Source organism: Rhipicephalus microplus, chromosome 2 (assembly GCF_043290135.1).
Source record: "Rhipicephalus microplus isolate Deutch F79 chromosome 2, USDA_Rmic, whole genome shotgun sequence".
NCBI classification, from domain to species: Eukaryota; Metazoa; Arthropoda; class Arachnida; order Ixodida; family Ixodidae; genus Rhipicephalus; species Rhipicephalus microplus.
The window spans coordinates 155,178,470-155,197,972 of record NC_134701.1 but is presented as its reverse complement, the minus strand read 5'-3'; the positions used below and the strand labels follow the sequence as shown (position 1 = coordinate 155,197,972).

Here is a 19,503-nt window from a genome sequence, read left to right as displayed (position 1 = left end):
AGGACTTCGATATGCTGCAACCCGGGTGTGTTCCAATAATCACCGCAAAACTGCACGAAGAGAAATATGTAACTTTCCAAGAAAAAAAAATACCTACACGTGGGTAATGAGCTCAAGCCGACGCAAAAACAAGTAGACTTGCCTTCTACATATAGCCCCGAAGAAGACTAGCGCGCTCTTCTAAACGTCAGCTCGACCTTGGCTCGACCGCCATTCTCACCGTAGGCGGTTAGGAAGAGAGCTGTGTGGGTAGCGACTACCTTTAGTTGCATTACTATTCTCGTGTAGACAGAAAATAGCTTCGTGAAGACGTTATTAGTGACAAGTACGATGCAGATTACTTTGCTGTTCAAACAAGACGGCTGCCTTTCGGAATGATAGGATTGCTCGTATCTCGTCGTGCGATTTTCTGTCCACAAATATAACTTCATGTGCGGTTAACCTAAGCTACGTTATTTTTTTTTTCATAAATTCGCATACTAGAGGTGTTAAAACAATAAACATTCAGCTCGTTTTACTTATCCTTCTCCTATCGGCGTGAGGCGGCGTCATTTCGTGCAGACCTCATCAGCAGCGGTTGCTTTAGACTCCGGCTTGGTGGTGTCTTTTGAGCTGTCGGCGTCCAGAACGGGAACACATCCACTTGCGTCTGCGTCATGCTTCCAGGACAGGTAAAACAAAAACGACAAGTTTTGTTTCCACGCCCGACGTTGTTTTGCACCGTCGTAGTAAACTGATCGTTTAATTTGCGTAATTGTCTTCAGAGTGGTATATATAGTTTTTCCTCCGTGGCACAATGGCTACGACGCGAACGGGCGATCCGCTGCCACCATCCAGCATGAGCGGAAGGACAATTGCGTACGACCCCAGTGTCGGTAGTTTTTCCAAGTTAACCAGATTCTCGAGGATGAACATGTTCGCGTTCAGGATAGCCCTGTGCGCATCGTAGCGGGACGCGTCCACGGATGCCGTATCCAGACCTACGCCGTTGACGCTGCGCTGGGTGGCCAAGAACGATGCGGCATCTCCTGTCAACGCCGGGAAACGCCTTTCGCCGTCGGCCTGGATGCCCAAATACGCCGTACGGTTGGGCCAGTACTGTGCCAGAAAAGAGGTGCCTGTTGTTTGATCGTCTCGTTTTAGCGAACTGATGGAGTCATCGTTATCTCACCGACAGAACGTTTGAACAGAAGCAATTAAGTTCATTTGCAACAGTAAAAATGATTCACTTATCTATTTATGCGCTGTGCCATCCCAATGTGACTGTTGCAGGGGCTAGGGTATTACACATTTATCGCACGCGAATCTCATCTAAAGACAATGGACGAAAGCATGTATGCAGAACTGCTGCACTGCTCGATTTCTTTAGTAAGAAACCACGTTTGTACGTGAATATGCTAGGTATAAACGTCGAACGGTTTATAATGTAAGACTTAAGAGGACGGAAAACATCAGCAAACTAAATGCACTTGTCTAAAGACAATTGGTGTGACGCGTTGGTGACAGATGGCGAAATAGAAGGTGTGACAACTGCATAAAAAAGCGTGTTGCAGATTCTACGCGTACTACAAGGTGCTTTGACTATATAGCTTACCACGTATTAGTAAATACAAAACTCGGCACTGAGCGCGTACAATTGGTGCAGTATTGTCTCTCTCTCCACTATCATATATTCCTAATGAGGCTGAGCTAATTTGTGTTATACGGCGTGCGAAATGAGCATCTTTCTTAATCTCATACCACAATGTCGACTATATTTCCTTCACACTCAACACCACGAGTCTCTCTGTCACTGCCATGGAGTATGTTATTCTTCATTTCTCGTCATTTCAGCAAGTCTTTCCGGTCTGCCTGCACCGTCGAACTACCGTGTGGTATTAGCGAAGTCCCTACTGCAGCGTAGCTTGAGAAATCGCTAGAAATGCGCCGAATAAATGATCGTGAAATGCAAATAATTCACGTTGCTACTTCATCTTGGCATTATAAGAGGCCGAAATAACTTGTAATCCGTGATTGACATCATCAATGACACGTTGTGGGCACCAATGACACCTTACTGACAATTAGCTGAGGACGTCAGCAGAAGAAATTTTAAATTAGTGAAACTTCCTTTTTCCCTTTGAATGTTTTGGCGTACTACTTTAATAATAGGTTATCTCCTATAGGCCTACAGTACTGTTGCAGCATCAAAAAATATGTACCTTAGAATGTCCAGTGTGGGCGATAAACAGACACCCGTCGGGTAGACGCGCATGCTGTTTCTCCCGGTCGAGAATATCGTCAACAGTAAGAAGGTATGCCGGATCCGACGCTACCTTGTGTCGCACGTCCACACGTGCCACCGGCACGAAGAGCAACATCTCGAGCGGTACTTGAGAAACGTCCCAGCCATCCTTGTTGAAGTGTAATGGGGCGTCGAAATGTGTACCACCGTGTATGGGATCCTCGACCACATCCATCTGAAGCCTGTAGACAATCATCAGAAGTTTGTCTTTGTATCTGTAACAGGTTAGGACATACGCTGGTTTTCCTTTACGATAGGGCTAGTCAATACAGGCATTAGAGGACTGTATCACAGCGTACTGCATTATTTGCGCAAATAATTTCTGAAAGTGCAAGCACATTGTCATACTAGGTTTTTTTTGTTATTTAGGTTAACGCCTCCTTTATTTCGACGCCAGTGCAAACGCGCGCTTCTCAACGGGAGCAGTCGCTCCCCCTTAATTCAGGGAGCGGTCGTGATGCGGCGCTATATGAGGGGTCGTGCTACTCGCGTCACACGTGCGTCTGAACGCTTTCCCCGGAAGATGAGATAGACGCGTCTACCACACCAATATCATAGGTCTGTCAGATTCACTCCTTCATGCCGCTTCTTTCTGGTTCGACACATTACCTCCGCCGCGTCACACAGCAGCGCATGCAGAAACGTTACATAGTGACGCTTCCCCACTGGTTGCCCGAATAGCAGCCCCAACGGCGACACGCTATCTCAAAACATGTATATTTCACAGAGCCAGCGTCACTGCCAATATTCTGAACACGAGGAATGCAAGACGCCACCCCGCGGATCTGATATGATTGATATGTGGGGTTTAACGTCCCAAAACCACCATATTGTTACGAATAAATATAGCACCTGGTACTATATAAACTCTTTATTTAGGGCGAACTCGTACCCGCAAACTCAAAACTAAAGATGGTCAGCCAAAAAATGTTTCTTGCTCGCTGACTCGAACTTCGTCGGTCTCTTCATCTGCCCCTCGAGTCTGGTGCCGGTCCCGTGGCGTAGCCATCCTGCACGTGGCGCGTGCAGGACGGCGTTCGATGGCGCGGCTTTCTTGCTACTTGTGTGGCGACTTTTACGAACGCGAATTGTGGCACGCGTCTTCTGCGATGGTCGAGCTGTGGCATTAGTCTCCCTCCTAGCACGCATCGCCCCGATGCGTAGAGCCGGCTTACAGTTTCTAAACAATAGGACTTGTCCTTGTGTTAAGTGATGTGAGTCAGTTCACTTGTTCAGTTCCTGTCGTAGTACGGTTTCATCCGTACTACATGTACATCTTCCGGGAGATTCCTGCGTCGTGTTGTGCATACTTGACCTTCAGGGATCACTTCGTAGTTTGATGGGCCTAGCTAACGAAGAACCCTGTAAGGGCCAAAATAGCGCCGCATAAGCTTTTCTGATAGGCCACGTGCACGCACAGGCGTCCAGACCCACACTTGGTCTCCAAGGGAGTACTGAACGTCCCTTCGTCTTAAATTGTAACGGTGCGCGTCGACGTCCTGCTGTTGAATTATGCGGTTTCATGCTAGTTGTCGCGCCTCTTCTGCGCTTTCTATATATTCGCTTATGTCAGGGTCCTCTTCATTCGTGCTGTTGACAGGCAGCATCGCGTCTAATGTCGTTATTACTGTCCGACCATAAACAAATTGAAATGGCGTGAAGTGGGCTGTCTCTTGTACTGCGGTATTGTGTGCAAATGTAGCATGCGGTAATATGGTGTCCCAAGTCCGATGCTCGACGTCCACATACATCGTGATCATGTCAGCAAGCGTCCTGTTCAGCCTTTCAGTTAACCCGTTAGTTTGCGGATGGTACGCGATAGTTCTTCTGTGGTCGGTGTGCGTTAGTTTCATGACAGACTGTACTAGCCTGGCAGTGAACGCAGTTCCTTTGTCAGTTATAGGGACTTTAGGTGCGCCATGTCGCAGCACTATCTGGGTCACAAAAACTGAGCCACTTCCTTTGCCGTTCCTTTTGTGAGAGATGTCGTCTAGGCATACTGGGTCATGTAGTCGGTTGCTACAACTATCCAGTGCTTCCCGAAAGATGACATAGGAAATGGTCCTAGCAAATCCATTCCGACCTGCTCAAACAGGACTTTCGGTGGCTCAATCGGTTTCAAAAGACCTGCTGGCTTTAGGGGTGGTACTTTGCGTCTTTGGCATTCTCGGCATGATCTTACATAATGCTGTACTGAATCCATCAATTTTGGCCAGTGATATCTCTGGCGGATTCTTGCCAAAGTCCTACTAATGCTCGAGTGACCTCCTGATGGGTCATCATGACACGCTTCTAAAATTTCTGCTTGCAGTGATGATGGTATCAGCAGTAGGAACGTTTCACCGGTGTGTTGAAAGTTTCTCCTGTAGAGAACGTTGTTGCGGAGGACGTAGGAACGTAGTCCACAGACGAAAACTCGCGGTACTTCGAGGTGCTGCCCCTCTAAGTAGTGAATGAGCAGAAGTAATTCTGGGTCCATTCACTGATCAGTAGCCATCTCCGACACATTTACAGCTCCAAGAAATGCGGAGTCTTGTTCATGCTCAGGAGACGAGGTCTGGACTGGTGCTCGTGACAAGCAATCGGCGTCATTGTGCTTGTGGCCAGACTTGTAGACTACGGTGATGTAATATTCTTGTAGACGCAGGCTCCATCTAGCAAGTCTTCCGGGAGGATCCTTAAGGTTCGCAAGCCAGCACAATGAATGATGGTCACTGATGGCCCGGAATGATCTACCGCATAAATTTGGACGGAACTTACTGATGGCACATATAACTGCGAGACATTCCTTTTCCCTAGCTGAATAATTAAACCCAGCTTTCGACAGAGTGCGGCTTGCATAAGCAATAGCTTTTTCTTCCCCGTTCTGCCACTGAACAAGAATAGCACCGAGGCCAACGTTGCTGGCGTCCGTATGAATGTCTGTTTTGGCATCTTCATCAAAACTAGCGAGTATGGGAGGTGACTGCAAACGCCGTCGTAACTCAGAGAAGGCGTCTTCTTGCTCTTGGTGCCAGATGAATTGCACACCTTCGTGAGCGTTGTCAGTGGTTCCGTAATCTTGGAGAAGTTTTCAACGAAGCACCTATAGTAGGTACAAAGCCCCAGGAAACGTCGCATAGCTTTTTTTTTCTCTTGGCCTTGGCAAATTTTCAACTGCAGTGATCTTTTCCGGGTCTGGGTGGACACCGTGAGAACTGACAATGTGCCCGAGGAACTGAAGCTCCCGGAATCCAAAGTGGCACTTTTCGGGTTTGATCGTAAGTGCAGCCATGCGAATAGCGTCCAGTGCCGTTCTCAATCTCTGCACGTGCTGCTCGAACGTAGTGGAAAAAAATACTACGTCGTCAAGATAGACAAGGCATGACTGCCATTTGAGGCCGGAGAACACAGTGTCCATCATCCTCTGGAAGGTAGTGGGAGCAGAACACAAACCAAATGGGAGTGCTTTGAACTCGTAGAGTCCGTCGGGTGTCACAAACGCCGTCTTCTCACGATCTCGTTCGTCGACTTCTATTTGCCAGTACCCGCTCTTTAGGTCCAACAATGAAAAAAAGGGAGCATTGTGCAGTTTATTCAACGTATCGTCGACTCGTGGGAGTGGGTACACGTCCCGCTTCGTGACGAGGTTGAGTTTTCTGTAATCAGCACAGAACCGCATGGTGTTGTCCTTCATCTTCACAAGTACTACCGGCGATGCCCATGGGCTTTTGGAGGGCTGTATGACATCGTCGTCGAGCATCTCCTGTAGTTGCTCCTTTATCGCCTCCGTTTCTTTCGGAGCTACTCGGTATGAATGCTGACATACTGGTCTAACATGCCCTTCGATTACAATGCTGTGCTTTGCTTCAGGAGTACGTCCGACTTTCGATAAAGAGGAAAAGCACTCTGCGAATTCCTTGATCAACTCCACAATCTGGTCTTTCTGCAGAGATGAAAGCTCTCGGTCAATATCTATTTTCGCGAGGACGCTGTCCACTGTTGAGGGCGTTGTTGGTACTTTTTCTATTGTGCAAACATCTGAGACTTGCACGTAGTCATGAAGTGATGCTATGGCTGCTCCCTTCGCCACATGCTGTACCTCGTTGGTAAAGTTAGTCAATAGCACATCAGATATCCGTTCCGCAGTTTCACTAGACCTCTCGCCACGCGTATCCCCTTTGTGAGTAGCAGTTCGATATTTCCTACTGCTAGTCCGGCATGACGATAGTTATAGCGCGGGAACAAAACGACGACACAGAGACAAGAAGGACACGAAAGACTGTGTCGTCGTTTTGTTCCCGCTACAACTATCGTCATGCCATACCAACTAGCCCAAGCTGCCGTGCTGCTAGTCCAACATATTCACGAAAAACGTCGCTTTTCACAGAAACTGTCACGCTGCTACGTGGCGGCACTGTCACACCTTCATCCACAATACGAAGAGACGAAACAATTGGTTGCTCCGTATGACAGATGGCAACGGCGTTCTGTCTAGAGAAATAAACTTTTGATTTCTGCAAGTCGATGATGACACTGTTTAATTGCAAAAAGTCCATGCCCAGAATTGCCTCACGGGAACATTCGGGGAGAACAATAAAACTGCAGACGCACACATGGCCTCTTATTCCCACTCTCGCTGTGCACAATCCTACGGGGCTGACTAAGTGCCCTCCGGCGGTGCGTATCTGCGGTCCGGTACAATAAGTGAGCACTTTCTTCAGCTTCTTTGCGAGCATGCTACTTATTACTGAGTAGTGTGCACCTGTGGCTATTGACGCTATGGTTTCGACGTCATCGATTCTGACTTGTAGCTCGGATGTCACGTCACCATTACTCCGCTTGTCCGTCATTGTGTCAGTGTCGTCGTCTGATCCGGTTAACGACGGAGGGTTTTCAGTTTTCGAAAATCAGCGGCCCTGCCTCCACAGGTCGCTGGTTCTAGTTTTCCCGTCACGGGCTTGGTGAACGACGCCTCGGGAAAGTAGACGATGGGTGTGGACTCGGTGACCTATTGCGCATTGGCGCAATCGACCACGATTCATGTTGCTGAGTGTTTAGAGAGGCAAAGCGCGAAGATAAATATTCTTCGATTTCGTAAGGGCACTCACCGTTACGAGGGCAGGGTGTACACTGGGAAGCCACGTAGCCCAACCCGACGGTAGTGGCATGTCCGATAAAGATGACCTGCCTCCCCACAGTGGTAGAGGAGGGGCCGCCGGTCTGCCGTGCGCCATACATGACTTTTGCGGGGTCCCGCTTCTGGCATCGGCGGTGGCGTACTGCGAGGAAAGGTCGGTGGCATAACGGGAGCTTGTGCAAAGTTGGGGCGTCTGATCTCTTGCCATACGACTTGCGCGTACAACAGCTGTGGCTGAGGTTCCGGTTGCGTGTGGTGGGGCACCTGAGGCTGTGGTTGAATAATTGCTTGCCGCACTTCTTCACGTACAACGTCCGCGACAGAGGGCATCACTGGAGGATTTTGGGGGAGTTGCAGTTTCTGGAGCTCCTCCTTAACGATAGCCCTCACCATTTCCCGGAGGACGTCAACGTTGGTGGGAAGGGCTGTTGGCTCCGCCCTGACTGAAGAGACGCTGAAGTCTCTGTTGTACAGTCGCGCACGTTGTTGTAGTGTCCTTTCCAAGGTCGTTGCCTCGGACCGGAACTCCGCCACTGTTCGCGGTGGATTACGCACCAGGCCTGCAAAAATTTCTTCTTTTACTCCGCGCATTAGGTGCCGCAACTTCTTCTCCTCGGCCATGTTTTGGTCGGCTCAGCGGAAGAGCCGCGACATGTCTTCTATGTACATGGTCACGCTCTCGTTGTGCCGTTGGTTCCTCGCTTGAAGAGCAGCCTCTGCCTTCTCTTTGCGGTCCGTATTCGGATAGGTGTCAATTAGCTCTCGTCGGAAGTCGTCCCACGACAGCAAGGGCGCTTCGTGGTTCTCAAACCACGTACGTGCCGAATCTTGCAGGGTGACGTAAACGTAACGAAGTTTTCGGGCTTCGTCCCAACCATTCAAACCTGCAACGCGCTTGAAGCCTTCAAGGCAGTCCTCGGCGTCTTCAAAGTCTCACCGTGGAAGACCTTTGGTGTACGAGGTGAATCCACAATGAGGTGAGATGGAGATGGCGTCGACTGGGTGGCCATCGCAGTGACGCTTGCGCTTGAGGTTTCGACAGGTCTTGATGGGTCAATTAGGGGGCCAAACTCGGGCTGCTCACCACGTAGTCGGCGACTCGGGTTTTGGTGCACAGGTGGTAATTCTGCTGGCTCTAATCTTCTGGGATCTGGGCTTCTCTCTTTTACCTGTGGTGGGCTCGGAATCATACCCAGCACGTCCACCAGATTGTTACGAATAAATATAGCACCTGGTACTATATAAACTTTTTATTTAGGGCAAACTTGTGCCCGCAAACACAAAACTAAAGATGGTCAGCCAAAAAATGTCTCTTGCTCGCTGACTCGAACTTCGTCGGTCTCTTCGTCTGGCCCTCGAGTCTCGTGCCGGTCCCGTGGCGTAGCACCGTGGCGCGTGCAGGACGGCGTTCGATGGCGCGGCTTTCTTGCTACTTGTGTGGCGGCTTTTACGAACGCGAATTGTGGCCCGCGTCTTCTGCGATGGTCGAGCTGTGGCAATATGATTATGAGAGACTCCGTAGTGGAGGGCTCCGGAAATTTCGACCACCTAGGGTTGTTTAACGTGCACTCAAGTCTGAGCACACGGGCCTACAACATTTCCGCCTCAATCGGAAATGCAGCCGCCGCAGGCTGGATTCGATAGCGCGACCTGCGAGTCAGCAGCCGAGTACCTTAGCAACTACACCACCACGGTGGGGCACTACACGTATCTGTACACACCTGACAAAAAATGACTTCACATGATTTCCGTCATGAGCATGGTGTAAGAACAATTCTTACACCGTGATCATGAGGCACTGCATGAGGGGCTACTCTCCCCCGTGACCGCAAAGCACGTCCGAATGCTAGGCGATGGGAGAGAGCAGGAAAAGACTACAGGAGAGAGGGGTGAAAAGGTAGATTGGGTCAATGCCACTAGATAATTTCAGGCCTGCTCACTGTGTCGGCCACAGGCTCGGACGTCACTCCATTCTGACTAGCGTATTTCGCTACACAGACGTGCCTACGCTTTCTCTGGTAGCTCGACCGACATGGATTGCCAAGCCCGACGAAAGTTTTCGCAGCGTGCTAGTGTTCATGTTGGCGACTTGAGAAGACCATCTTTTTCTGTGTCCATGAACTGCAGCGTGGATATGTGATGCGTTTTGTGCGCTGGATATACACAATCCGTACGACTGGAAATACGAATGGTTGGGAAATGCTGCGTGGCGAATTGTCACCGCAAAGGGACCGATGCTGCAAGTGTTCTTGTTTCCTAAACACAACCGAAGAACAAAATTGGAGCATGCCATTTTCTTCGGGACTTCAAGGTACGTGTGGCCGTACTGCTTATTTGAAAGTCATTCCAATGGCCCCATCCCCACCATGTTCTGTTCTTGCTCTGAAATAAAAGTGCTTGTGTTTCTGACTTGTTGGCGTAGGCACTGACATTAAATTACTAATCGCTCGTTGCAGAAGATATTTAGAACAGGCGTTTTCCCTTGAGTGGCAGTAAATATTTTGCAACTGGCGATTAGCGCCGCGGACTTGTATTATCGCTGTTCACTTGGTTGACAAAAATGGAAAGAATGCAATGGAATTACTTAGTGCATCAGCTTTGTGCATAGTATTTTCTTGCTGGTGTTCATATCACGTTATTGCAGTGTTATTGCGGTCAGCACCTTAGTCTAGTGTATTTCCTTGAAATTTAGATGCATGTAGACACTTACGGTAAAGTGCTTTCCTAATTGATTTTCAGGTGTGTAATCTCTACTTCAAGCTATAGTAATTAGGAGCCACTACCAATAATATATCGATCCAAGAACCAGCACTGCGATAGAAGCACCCACGGAGGCTACACAGTTTAACATAAACCCAGTACTAACAGTTTTCCGAGGCCCTACGTTATATGACCGACTACGCACCACTGCGAGAGGGGCCAGAACAAAAGAGGGAACGCCGCTTCTTGTGTCGGTCTCGAAAGATTTTCTTTTCACTTGCAATGGTCGTCGCTCTGATGTTGTGCTGGATATCTTATTTGTGGCACCTGCACACTCTCTCCTCAATAACTACGTGCCCATGAAGACAGATGTTGGAAAGAGTGCAAATAAAACTGCAGGAACTTTGCAAACGAGATAGGAACAGTTTATCTGCGTGCTCGTGATATATACTGTGTGTGCGCGTATGTGTGCAAATAAAGAATGAATATTATCTACCATAGTTATTTTGTAAATTTGTTGGTCCACAAAATTCCTTTTTAGAGATCGATTACAGGTTCGATAGCGTCAATCTTTAGCTTTTTCGTCGAAGAAATGGCTCACAGGTGAGTATCCAAAAAGTTTCAAGCGCAATAATTTACCTAAACTAGTGCCCTTTTTTGTTAACCAAAAGGAAGAAAGTAGAACTTGCCGCGAACGCTTTATCTTTCAAAGGGAGACGATTGCGGCAATGAATTCAGACTCCCGTACGCGTGCTCGCTCGGCTGAAACGAGTGACGTCACGGCGACAGTGATCAGGACTGATAATCTTCCAGGTGGCATTGATCGGGCGCATGTGGCTGTTATTGATAAAATAGAGGAGGCGTTGTTTCGGTGAACGAAAAACGACATATAGCAGGAACTGCACCACACGTGGCGACGTACGCGTGACTGGCGACCTACGCGTGACGTCACTAAAATAACGAAGAACGAAATGCTTACATTTTAAATTTGCGCACGTAGTGAGGGTGTGTCATTATCTTATCATCAACGTGCTAGTATCATCCTACCAAGCAACGTACTATGTGGTGTGATCGAGTTCATTGTTCCGCAGCGTGCCAAATCGTTTCCCGATTAAGCGTTCGCCGTTACATCTAAGCGTGACGCTGGCTAGCACACAAAGTTACGCATGCAGAAGGACCACATAGATTTGACGGGCGAAAAACCCCACAGTTACACACTTGGCAGAGCATCAAACTCACAATGCAGAGGTCGTGGGTAAGAATCTAAAGGGTAGCCAACTTTTCGTCTATTTTCACCCACGCTTAACGTTGTAGAAATAACAACCGTATGTCGTTCTTGGCTTCATTATCTATTTCTATATCTGCGTTTACCGAAAGCGAGATAATCCATCTATCGTCCTTTTTTCATTCATATTCAATGACTAGCAACAAAATTTGCGTATTCATCATGCCACACGAACCGAGCTTTCGTGGTGTCAACACGGTAGTCAATATCAACTTGCGTACCACCCAGCTCTAGTGGTGTTGTAAACTGTCACGTTCAAATTGTAGATGCCGTTATCGTCCCAGTATATTGTCTCATTGTTGAAGTGGTGAGACAAGTCCACAATCTTGTAGCTTTTGATTAGGGCCGGTGGTGTCACTCCCAAGAGCGCCCATGCTTGATCTTGGCTTCTTAAGGAGCAGAAAGCCAAGACTAACCATGTCGTCACTTTTAACCACATCTGCAAATTAAAACGTTAGTATTAGTCTGTGGCCTACAAAAGTGAAGAAACATTTGCAAAGAACACCGTTAGCTTGTCATTCATGCACCACCTAGCGTCACTCGATGATCTATATTGAAGTGTAGGTGGAACGATTTCATAGCATCTCATACTGCTAGATTTCGAACTACTCTGAAGCCCGGATCCTACCAGCGCAGCTCATACCGGACTTTTTCGACGGTGGCGGGAGTTTCTCAGCAAGACGAGCTCTCAGAAATGTTCATACAATTTGGCCGCTTTTACTTCTTTTTTTTTGTCCCAAGAATGTTCTTTATGGTGTATTTTTGACAAAAATGCAAAGCCAGTATTGATGTATACATTTAGTGGAAACAATATTTCTTTACACCATATTCAGTACTACATAATGTTAGTGGAGATATATCATGCATATTTAGATAGACATGCTTGATTGATATGTGGGGTTTAACGTCCCAAAACCACCATGTGATTATGAGAGACGAGGTAGTGGAGGGCTCCGGAAATTTCCACAACCTGGGCTTCTTTAACGTGCACCCAAATTTGAGCACACGGGCCTACAGCATTTTTGCCTCCATCAAAATTGCAGCCGCCGCAGCCGGGAGTCGAGCCCGCGACCTGCAGGTCAGCAGCAGAGTACCTTAGCCACTAGACCACCGCGGCGGGGCATTTAGCTACTCATAACCTTGATAAGAACCCAACAGATAATCGAGCAACTGAGAGAATGGTCATGTTATTGGTTGCAATTATGCTTTGAAGATGAACAAACTAAAGTGGTTGAAAAGACAAATGGCCTTTTGCAGGGGCCGAACCCAATAAACGCCCAAGAGCATTACCGTCAGCTTACTTCAAATGGTTGGGCATCGGACGCATTATTATAAGATTGCAGGTTCGGCCCCTGCTGGCGACCAGCTGTAGTTTCGGCCACTTAAATTTATTTACATTTGTAATGTAAGTACTACAAATTACTTTCCCAGTAAATTTCATTCACTTTATTAGGTGCAAAGCAGCTCATGGCGAAGCTCAATCCGGTGTGTGTGACCACCCTTACTGCTCATGTGCAACAGTTGGCTCAAGCACTGCCAGAACTTGCACGCACGCTAGCGCGTTCCAGCCTGTATAAGGGGCTCGGTAAGCCCCGCCGCGGTGGTCTAGTGGTTAAGGCACTCGGCTGCTGACCCGCAGGTCGCGGGTTGGAATCCCGGCTGCGGCGGCTGCATTTCCGATGGAGGCGGAAATGTTGTAGGCCCGTGTGCTCAGATTTGGGTGCACGTTAAAGAACCCCAGGTGGTCGAAATTTCCGGAGCCCTCCACTACGGCGTCTCTCATAATCATATGGTGGTTTTGGGACGTTAAACCCCACATATCAATCAAGGGGCCCGGTAAGATGCTGAGGCTTTTCCCCCTTGCACTGTCTCAGCAATCATGTGATGACATCTGGCAACGAAATTCCGCAAATGAGCGATGAACCAACGCGTTGTACCCTAAAAGAGCGCTCTAGCACGCGCTAGCACGTTCGGCCCTTCTAAGTGACCATGTGAGACGCCGTAGCTCCTCTCCCTTGCACTGCCTCAGCAATCATGTGATGGCGTCGGGCAACAAAATTGTGCAAATGCGCAATGAACCAACGCGTTGTACCCTAAAGGAACGTTCTAGCACGCGCTAGCGCATTCAACCTCCTAATTGGCCGTGTAAGACGCCGTGGCTTCTCTTCCTTGCAGTGTCTCAGCAATCATGTAATGGCGTCGGGCAGCGATATTCTGCAAATGCGCGATGAACCGACACATTGTACCCTAAAAGAACGCTCTAGCACGCGCTAGCGCGTTCGCCCTCCTATGTGGCCGTAAGACGCTGCGGCCTTTGTAAGACGTTGTAAGACGCTGTGGCCTTTCTCCCTTGCCTTGTCTCATCAATCGCGTTATGGGGTCGACGAATGAGGCTCTGCAGACGCGCATTGGAAATACTGTGTGTTCATGGTGCGCTCCATTTGCAAGGATGCCTTAATATCGGGCAATGTGCCCTTGATGACCGAAACATCAAGCCGACCCATGCGCAGCTTCGCAGGCTAGTCGTGGTTCTCCTTAGTGAGAGATGGGGTAATTTTTGTCCATTGGCTCTTAATCAGGGTAACCTAATAACAACAAAAAAAAACATCCTTCACATTTTACTTTTTCTGTTCATAATGCACCACTAATAGAAAAAATATATAAATTTATTATTGATAATTCTGCTGTACTTCACTTCTATACTAACGCTAAATATTTAGTTATTGCTTATTTATAGCCAACATGTGTCATAAAATTTCTTGTTTTTTTTGCTGTCATGAACTTATAAAGTTTTCTTTTTGTCTTTGATTATGAAAGTTGGACACTTTTCCCTTCGGCTCACTCGTTCTAGAAGCGAAGTGAGTCATGTGGAAGAGAGAAGTGGATGCGCTTCAAGTATCCAAAAGATTTAAAGTTGCTAGAGTTTATTAATTTTTTTACTTTCTTCCATAGTGCGTTAATTATCTGTCCTTGAAGGTCTCTTACTGCAACCTTCACGCTTACTGGATCCTTTGCTCCTCTTGCCCTCCGGGCACACACCGAAAAATGACACTGCTAGCTCGTGCCGACTTCTTTGTGTAACCTTCGAGTGAAGTACTGGTATGAAAGGTTCATTTTGTTCACAATATCGTTCGCGGCCCAAAACTACGACTTTGTAGTCCATTAGCACCTGAAGAAAGTTTGTTGACCGACTGACTGTAGCAGTAATATACCAAAATATAAAAACCAGGTCCACCAGGCAGGACATCGAACTCGCACTACAGAGATTGTGGGTAAGGATCGAAGGGGTGGCAGGTTTTTTCGCCTATATTCACCCACCTTTACCTTCATAGAAATAACACTCCTATGTCCTTCTTCGCTTCATTATATATTTCATATGTTTGCGTTTACCGAAAGCGAGATTATCGATCTATCGTCCTTTTTTCGTTCATATTCGTGCAGTCATCATGCTACATGGATCGAGCTTTTGCGGTGTCAACACGACAGTCAATATGAAGCTGCGTACCACTCAGCATGGTACTTGCTGTTCAGTTTGCATGCGCAAAAGGTAAATATGTGAGAAATAGGCGTAATAAAAGGAAGCATGAGAAACTTTGCTTGCCCACTCGCTATATTTTCTTTAGCAGCACAAGACTAAACAATACAGGGACATAGCCTGAAATTCTATCCGCGGGGGGGTTACCCCTTTATCGGAAGTTGGGGCAGGGCAGGCAGATGTGGTGAAGTGTAATTTTTTGTGCCAGTATAACACTGCAAAAAAATCCGGAGGGTGCCACTCCTGGCTACGCAACTGAAGCCAGACAACACAAATTACGATTATCTAATGTGGACGGGAGGGGCAACCAGTGAAGGGCTCTATGGCTGTAGCAAATATTTTTTCCAGTGCATAGTTTGTAGTAGATTTTTTTCCGTAAGGACCCACGTGAATAATGCTAACAATATTCCGCATGACGTGGATGGCGTACAGCGTTTATGAAATGCGAGTCTTGACAATTGGCTGATGTCTGAGCGTTACGAATATTGCCACAGGTTTCTCCTTTTCAACATGAAATATGACAGACGCCGTATGTAGAGGGCTCTGTAAATTTCGCCCACCTGGGGTTGCTTAACGTGCACCCCAATTTGAGCACACGGGCCTTCAGTATTTTTGCCTCTATCGAAGATGCAGCCGCCGCAGCCGGGATTTGATCGCGCGACCTGAGGGTAAGAAGCCGAGAACCTATAGTCACTATAGACCACCGCGACGGGGCGACACTGTGAAATCTAACGTTAGAGATATATCAGACAAGCTGTGAGCTCACTCCTTAAAACATTCACATTGAATGGACAGATGCGGACGGCTTCTTGCTGATGTGATCAGTTTGAACATTTCTAAATTATCGCAAATAACGCTTGTCACAAAACACCGGTTGCAAGCTTGTTATCACTCGACTCCACAACAAAGTTCTCGTATTCATGCTGCGCTGTAAGCTCACTTGTTTGTAGAAGGAATGCCTCAAAATTGACAATCAGGCTTCAGGCAAGAAACTGCTCTGTACACCGAAGCTCGAGTTGCCCGTACGAAGGATGGGCGAGAATAGATTGACTCACCCGGAAAACGCAAGGTGTCTCCTTTTGGAACAGAAATACGCGCGCTACGGTATTCTTTTCGGCTTCAGGGAAAAGATTGAAATGCAACCGTCTTTTTCGTAAGGTCAGCTAATAGCTGTGCACCGGATCACACAGCGACAAAGGTCGGTGCAGACCTCCTGAGGCACGTGCTCTTTGTACGCTGTCTTTCTATACATAGTATATTCGCAGCTGGTGGCTTATACAGCGGAAACGACGGGCCGGGCGATTAGCATATTTCACTTTCAGGGACACTGGAGAATCATGGCTCCCAGTGGCCAACCTTGGAATTTTTGCCGTTTTCAATGGGGCAGGCTCGTTTTTTGGTGACAAAAAATCGTAGAGGCGCAAATTCTAAAAGGCCGTAGAAAGGCACGTTCCAGGAGCTGTGCCTCATTTTCCAAATGCAAAACTCTTAAAAACGGGGCTTCGAACTCTGCTCCCATGATATGCATGTGAAATCTCAACGTCGGAAACCTATGGAAGTCATCGTTTCTCAGGACAAAAATGAGCGGCCTGAAAAAAACGAACGCTCAACGGAAAGCCCAAACTCGCTCGGAGGCCCAAATAGAGGGAAGACGTAAAATTCGTTTCGCTGTGTTGTCACATTTTTCCGCGAAGAAAAACACGTTCCTCACTGAAGTTGTCTACAACGCCGTGGAGTCTTTGACCGTAGTATCTTGATAATCCACTCATCCACGAGCACCAAGGACGAACGGGTTAAGCGGTTTTGCCGACAGTTAACGCGCAATCGCCAAGGGCCAAGTTCAAATAACGCAGACTTGAAGCATTTTATTGTTTGCAGCTTCGCTAAAGCGCTTAGTTTGTTTCTGCAAGTGAAATAAAGCTTATCAAGTTTTGATATTTCTGATCACCCATCTTAGAATTGATTACAAGAGAAAAATATTAAGGGAGTTTCGCACCGGTAGCGCCAAGTGTGAAGTGCCTTGTTTTTTACTCTTTATTTTTCTTTCTTTATGTCGTCGTCTCTTTCTTTTTTTCACTTCTGTTTGAGTTTTCCTTCTTTCTTGCGTGTTTATTTCTATATTTTATTTTAAGATTTATATTTATTAATCTCTCCTTCTCGCTATGTCAGTCCCCATTTGTATTTCTTTTCTCTCACTTTCTGCCCTTCCTACTAGATTTCTGTCTCTTTCTATCTGTTCTCACTCTACTTCTGTCCCTTTCTTCTTCTGTTCATTTTCTAGCTTTCATTGTCTTTTCGCCTTTAGTTCTATTTCTTCTTTCTATGGTAATATTTCTATGTGATACCTTTCTCTCTAAGATTACTTTGCGCAAACATTTGACACTTGACAAAAGAAAAGACGAGGACGAGCGCTAATTTCCAACAAAGTGTAGTAAAGAAAGCATACAATTATAGGATCTCAAAATTCGAAAACAAACAAATCATTCTAGGAGACCACAAAATGCCTTGTGCGAAAATCATACATTCTCGGTAAAGACAATTGATTTTCACTTAGCCTGAAAAAGGGCGTTCTGACGCAGTTGAGCTATAAACTACAACTTCTTTATCCATCGATAGTTCCTCTTGTAGTTTTATTTCTACTTTTTCTGTGTTAATGGTATTCACAAAACAACCTTTGCATGATACAAATATTGTTGAAAAAAAAGAAATAAAACTACAAGATCAATTATCGAGTCAGTGACGTTTTGTATATTACGGCTGAACTGTGGCAGCACTGCCTCTCTCGAGCTACGGCAAAAAAAATGACTTTCCCGAGAATGTAAAATTTTGCTCATGGCATTTTGTGAGCTTCTAGAATGATTGGTTTGTTTTCAGAGACGAAGCTCCTAAGGCCGTAGGACTGTACATGCTTGTCTCTCTTGGTACGTGACCGCCTAGTGCTATGACTCACTCAGCAGGTGCAAACGGACGGATGGACGCACAGCAGACGGATGAAAAGAAAGAAAGAAAGAAAGACAGACAGACAGACAGACAGACAGACAGACAGACAGACAGACGTACCATTCACGGTTTGCCGATAGAACCTTGCGAAGCTTCATTCCACTCATCATCATTCACTCCGTGGATATGCGGTGATTGTTTGATTGTTTTCAAATTGCGCGAGTATATATATATATATATATATATATATATATATATATATATATATATATATATATATATATATATATATATATATATATATATATATATATATATATATATATATATATATATATATATATATATATATATATATATCTACGCTCTCCGTACTAAACCTTGTTGGTCGTGCGCGCCCTCATCCTTCTTTTTTGTCCTGTAGCGTAGCCGGCCGTCGAACATGTGATCTCTTACTCTTAAGCCTGTTGGGCCAAACCACGAGGTTACGAAGCGTACGTTACCCAGATCGCTAACGGCGAGTTATTTCTATACAAATATGCCATTGGCAGCCCTCGAAGCTCAGCACCTTATGCGCGTTTTCATCATCTGTAGTGAATGACGCGAAAAGTGCGTGTTAAGTGCGCTCTGAAGGTGGTCGCCCCGCATGTCGCAATGCGCGTAATTAACGCTTCATAATGCGTAGTATAATAACAGTGTCGCAAACGAGTGCCTAATCAGGCGCGCGTCGCCAACTTTATACAACAGCATAGAATCATAGCGCCAAAAGTTCCCCAAAAAGCGTGCGTATAACAACAACAAAAAACAATGAAAAGGCATAAAATGATCATGCCCTCCCCCATGAAAGTTCTAAAATTAGCTAGAGAGGACTCTGGCGCTGAAATGTTTCAGCCCCCGGAGACATGATGGGTAGTACACTGAGTTTTCTAGTCTTCGTGCTTGAGAGATTTAAACTCACTTGTGGATTTGTTTAGTGTTGCGTTTTGGTTTTGTTTCTAATGAAAGAACAGACCATAGTGAACTTCATCAGCCGATTTGAATTGGTGAGCCTAAAAAAGCGAAGTTGGTGAAGCGTAACTGCACATCCTTTGCTGAACTTTGTCTTGCGGCAAAACGGATTCATAACACGCGAAGTCAACAGAGCCAAAAGAACGAGGATTAGACAAATCCGTGTACTACACATCATTCTCATGCTGGCCCAAGTACCATGCATTGCAGCTCCCATAGACACTAGCGCCAGAGGTCCTTGTGGTCTAATTATATAAAACTTTGTCATTACCCCCTAAAGACGGCCGCTGACAACCATCATGGTCACATCGAACGCCGGGCAAAATCTGAATTGATCGTGAAAGGGGAAATGACTCAATGCTGAAGGGCGCCAGCGCCAGATAAATGTGCATCTGCCTTCTTTTTGAGCCTTCTATGTGCTACCCGTATATAGGAGACACCAAGGAGAGACACCTGGGAGCTTCGTGAACCCGGGTGCGAGCTGATACAAGTGCGCGGCGACTGTTAGAGAATCAGTCAGCAGTCGCTGAAGAAGCTACGTTGCTCAAATTACAGTGTTTTGGTCGCCCAAACAAGGCATTTTTTAAGGCGTAGTGTCGTCAGTCAATCTTTAATGATAAAGCTATGACGCG

The 19,503-nt window shown here is 46.7% G+C and overlaps 1 protein-coding gene across 1 annotated transcript; it reads right to left on the bottom strand.

The window, feature by feature from the left end:
• Positions 1–574: 574 nt before the first annotated feature.
• LOC119169706 (isatin hydrolase) lies at positions 575–16,132 on the bottom strand. Its single transcript, XM_037420733.2, has 4 exons — positions 15,979–16,132; positions 11,610–11,827; positions 2,202–2,466; positions 575–1,098 (listed from the first exon to the last, which is right to left on the bottom strand). Exons 2-4 carry the CDS (start codon positions 11,825–11,827, stop codon positions 742–744), a joined length of 840 nt encoding a protein of 279 aa, XP_037276630.2. The 5' UTR covers positions 15,979–16,132; the 3' UTR covers positions 575–741.
• Between the last annotated feature and the right edge of the window lie 3,371 nt (positions 16,133–19,503).

Coding starts and splice junctions, on each gene's coding strand:
- LOC119169706 (XM_037420733.2), bottom strand. CDS start 11,827: ATGTGGTTAAAAGTGACGACATGGTTAGTCTTGGCTTTCTGCTCCTTA. Junction 2,467..11,609: donor AACACCACTAGAGCTGGGTG/GTACGCAAGTTG, acceptor GATTGTCTACAG/GCTTCAGATGGATGTGGTCG. Junction 1,099..2,201: donor CCCACACTGGACATTCTAAG/GTACATATTTTT, acceptor TTTCTGGCACAG/TACTGGCCCAACCGTACGGC.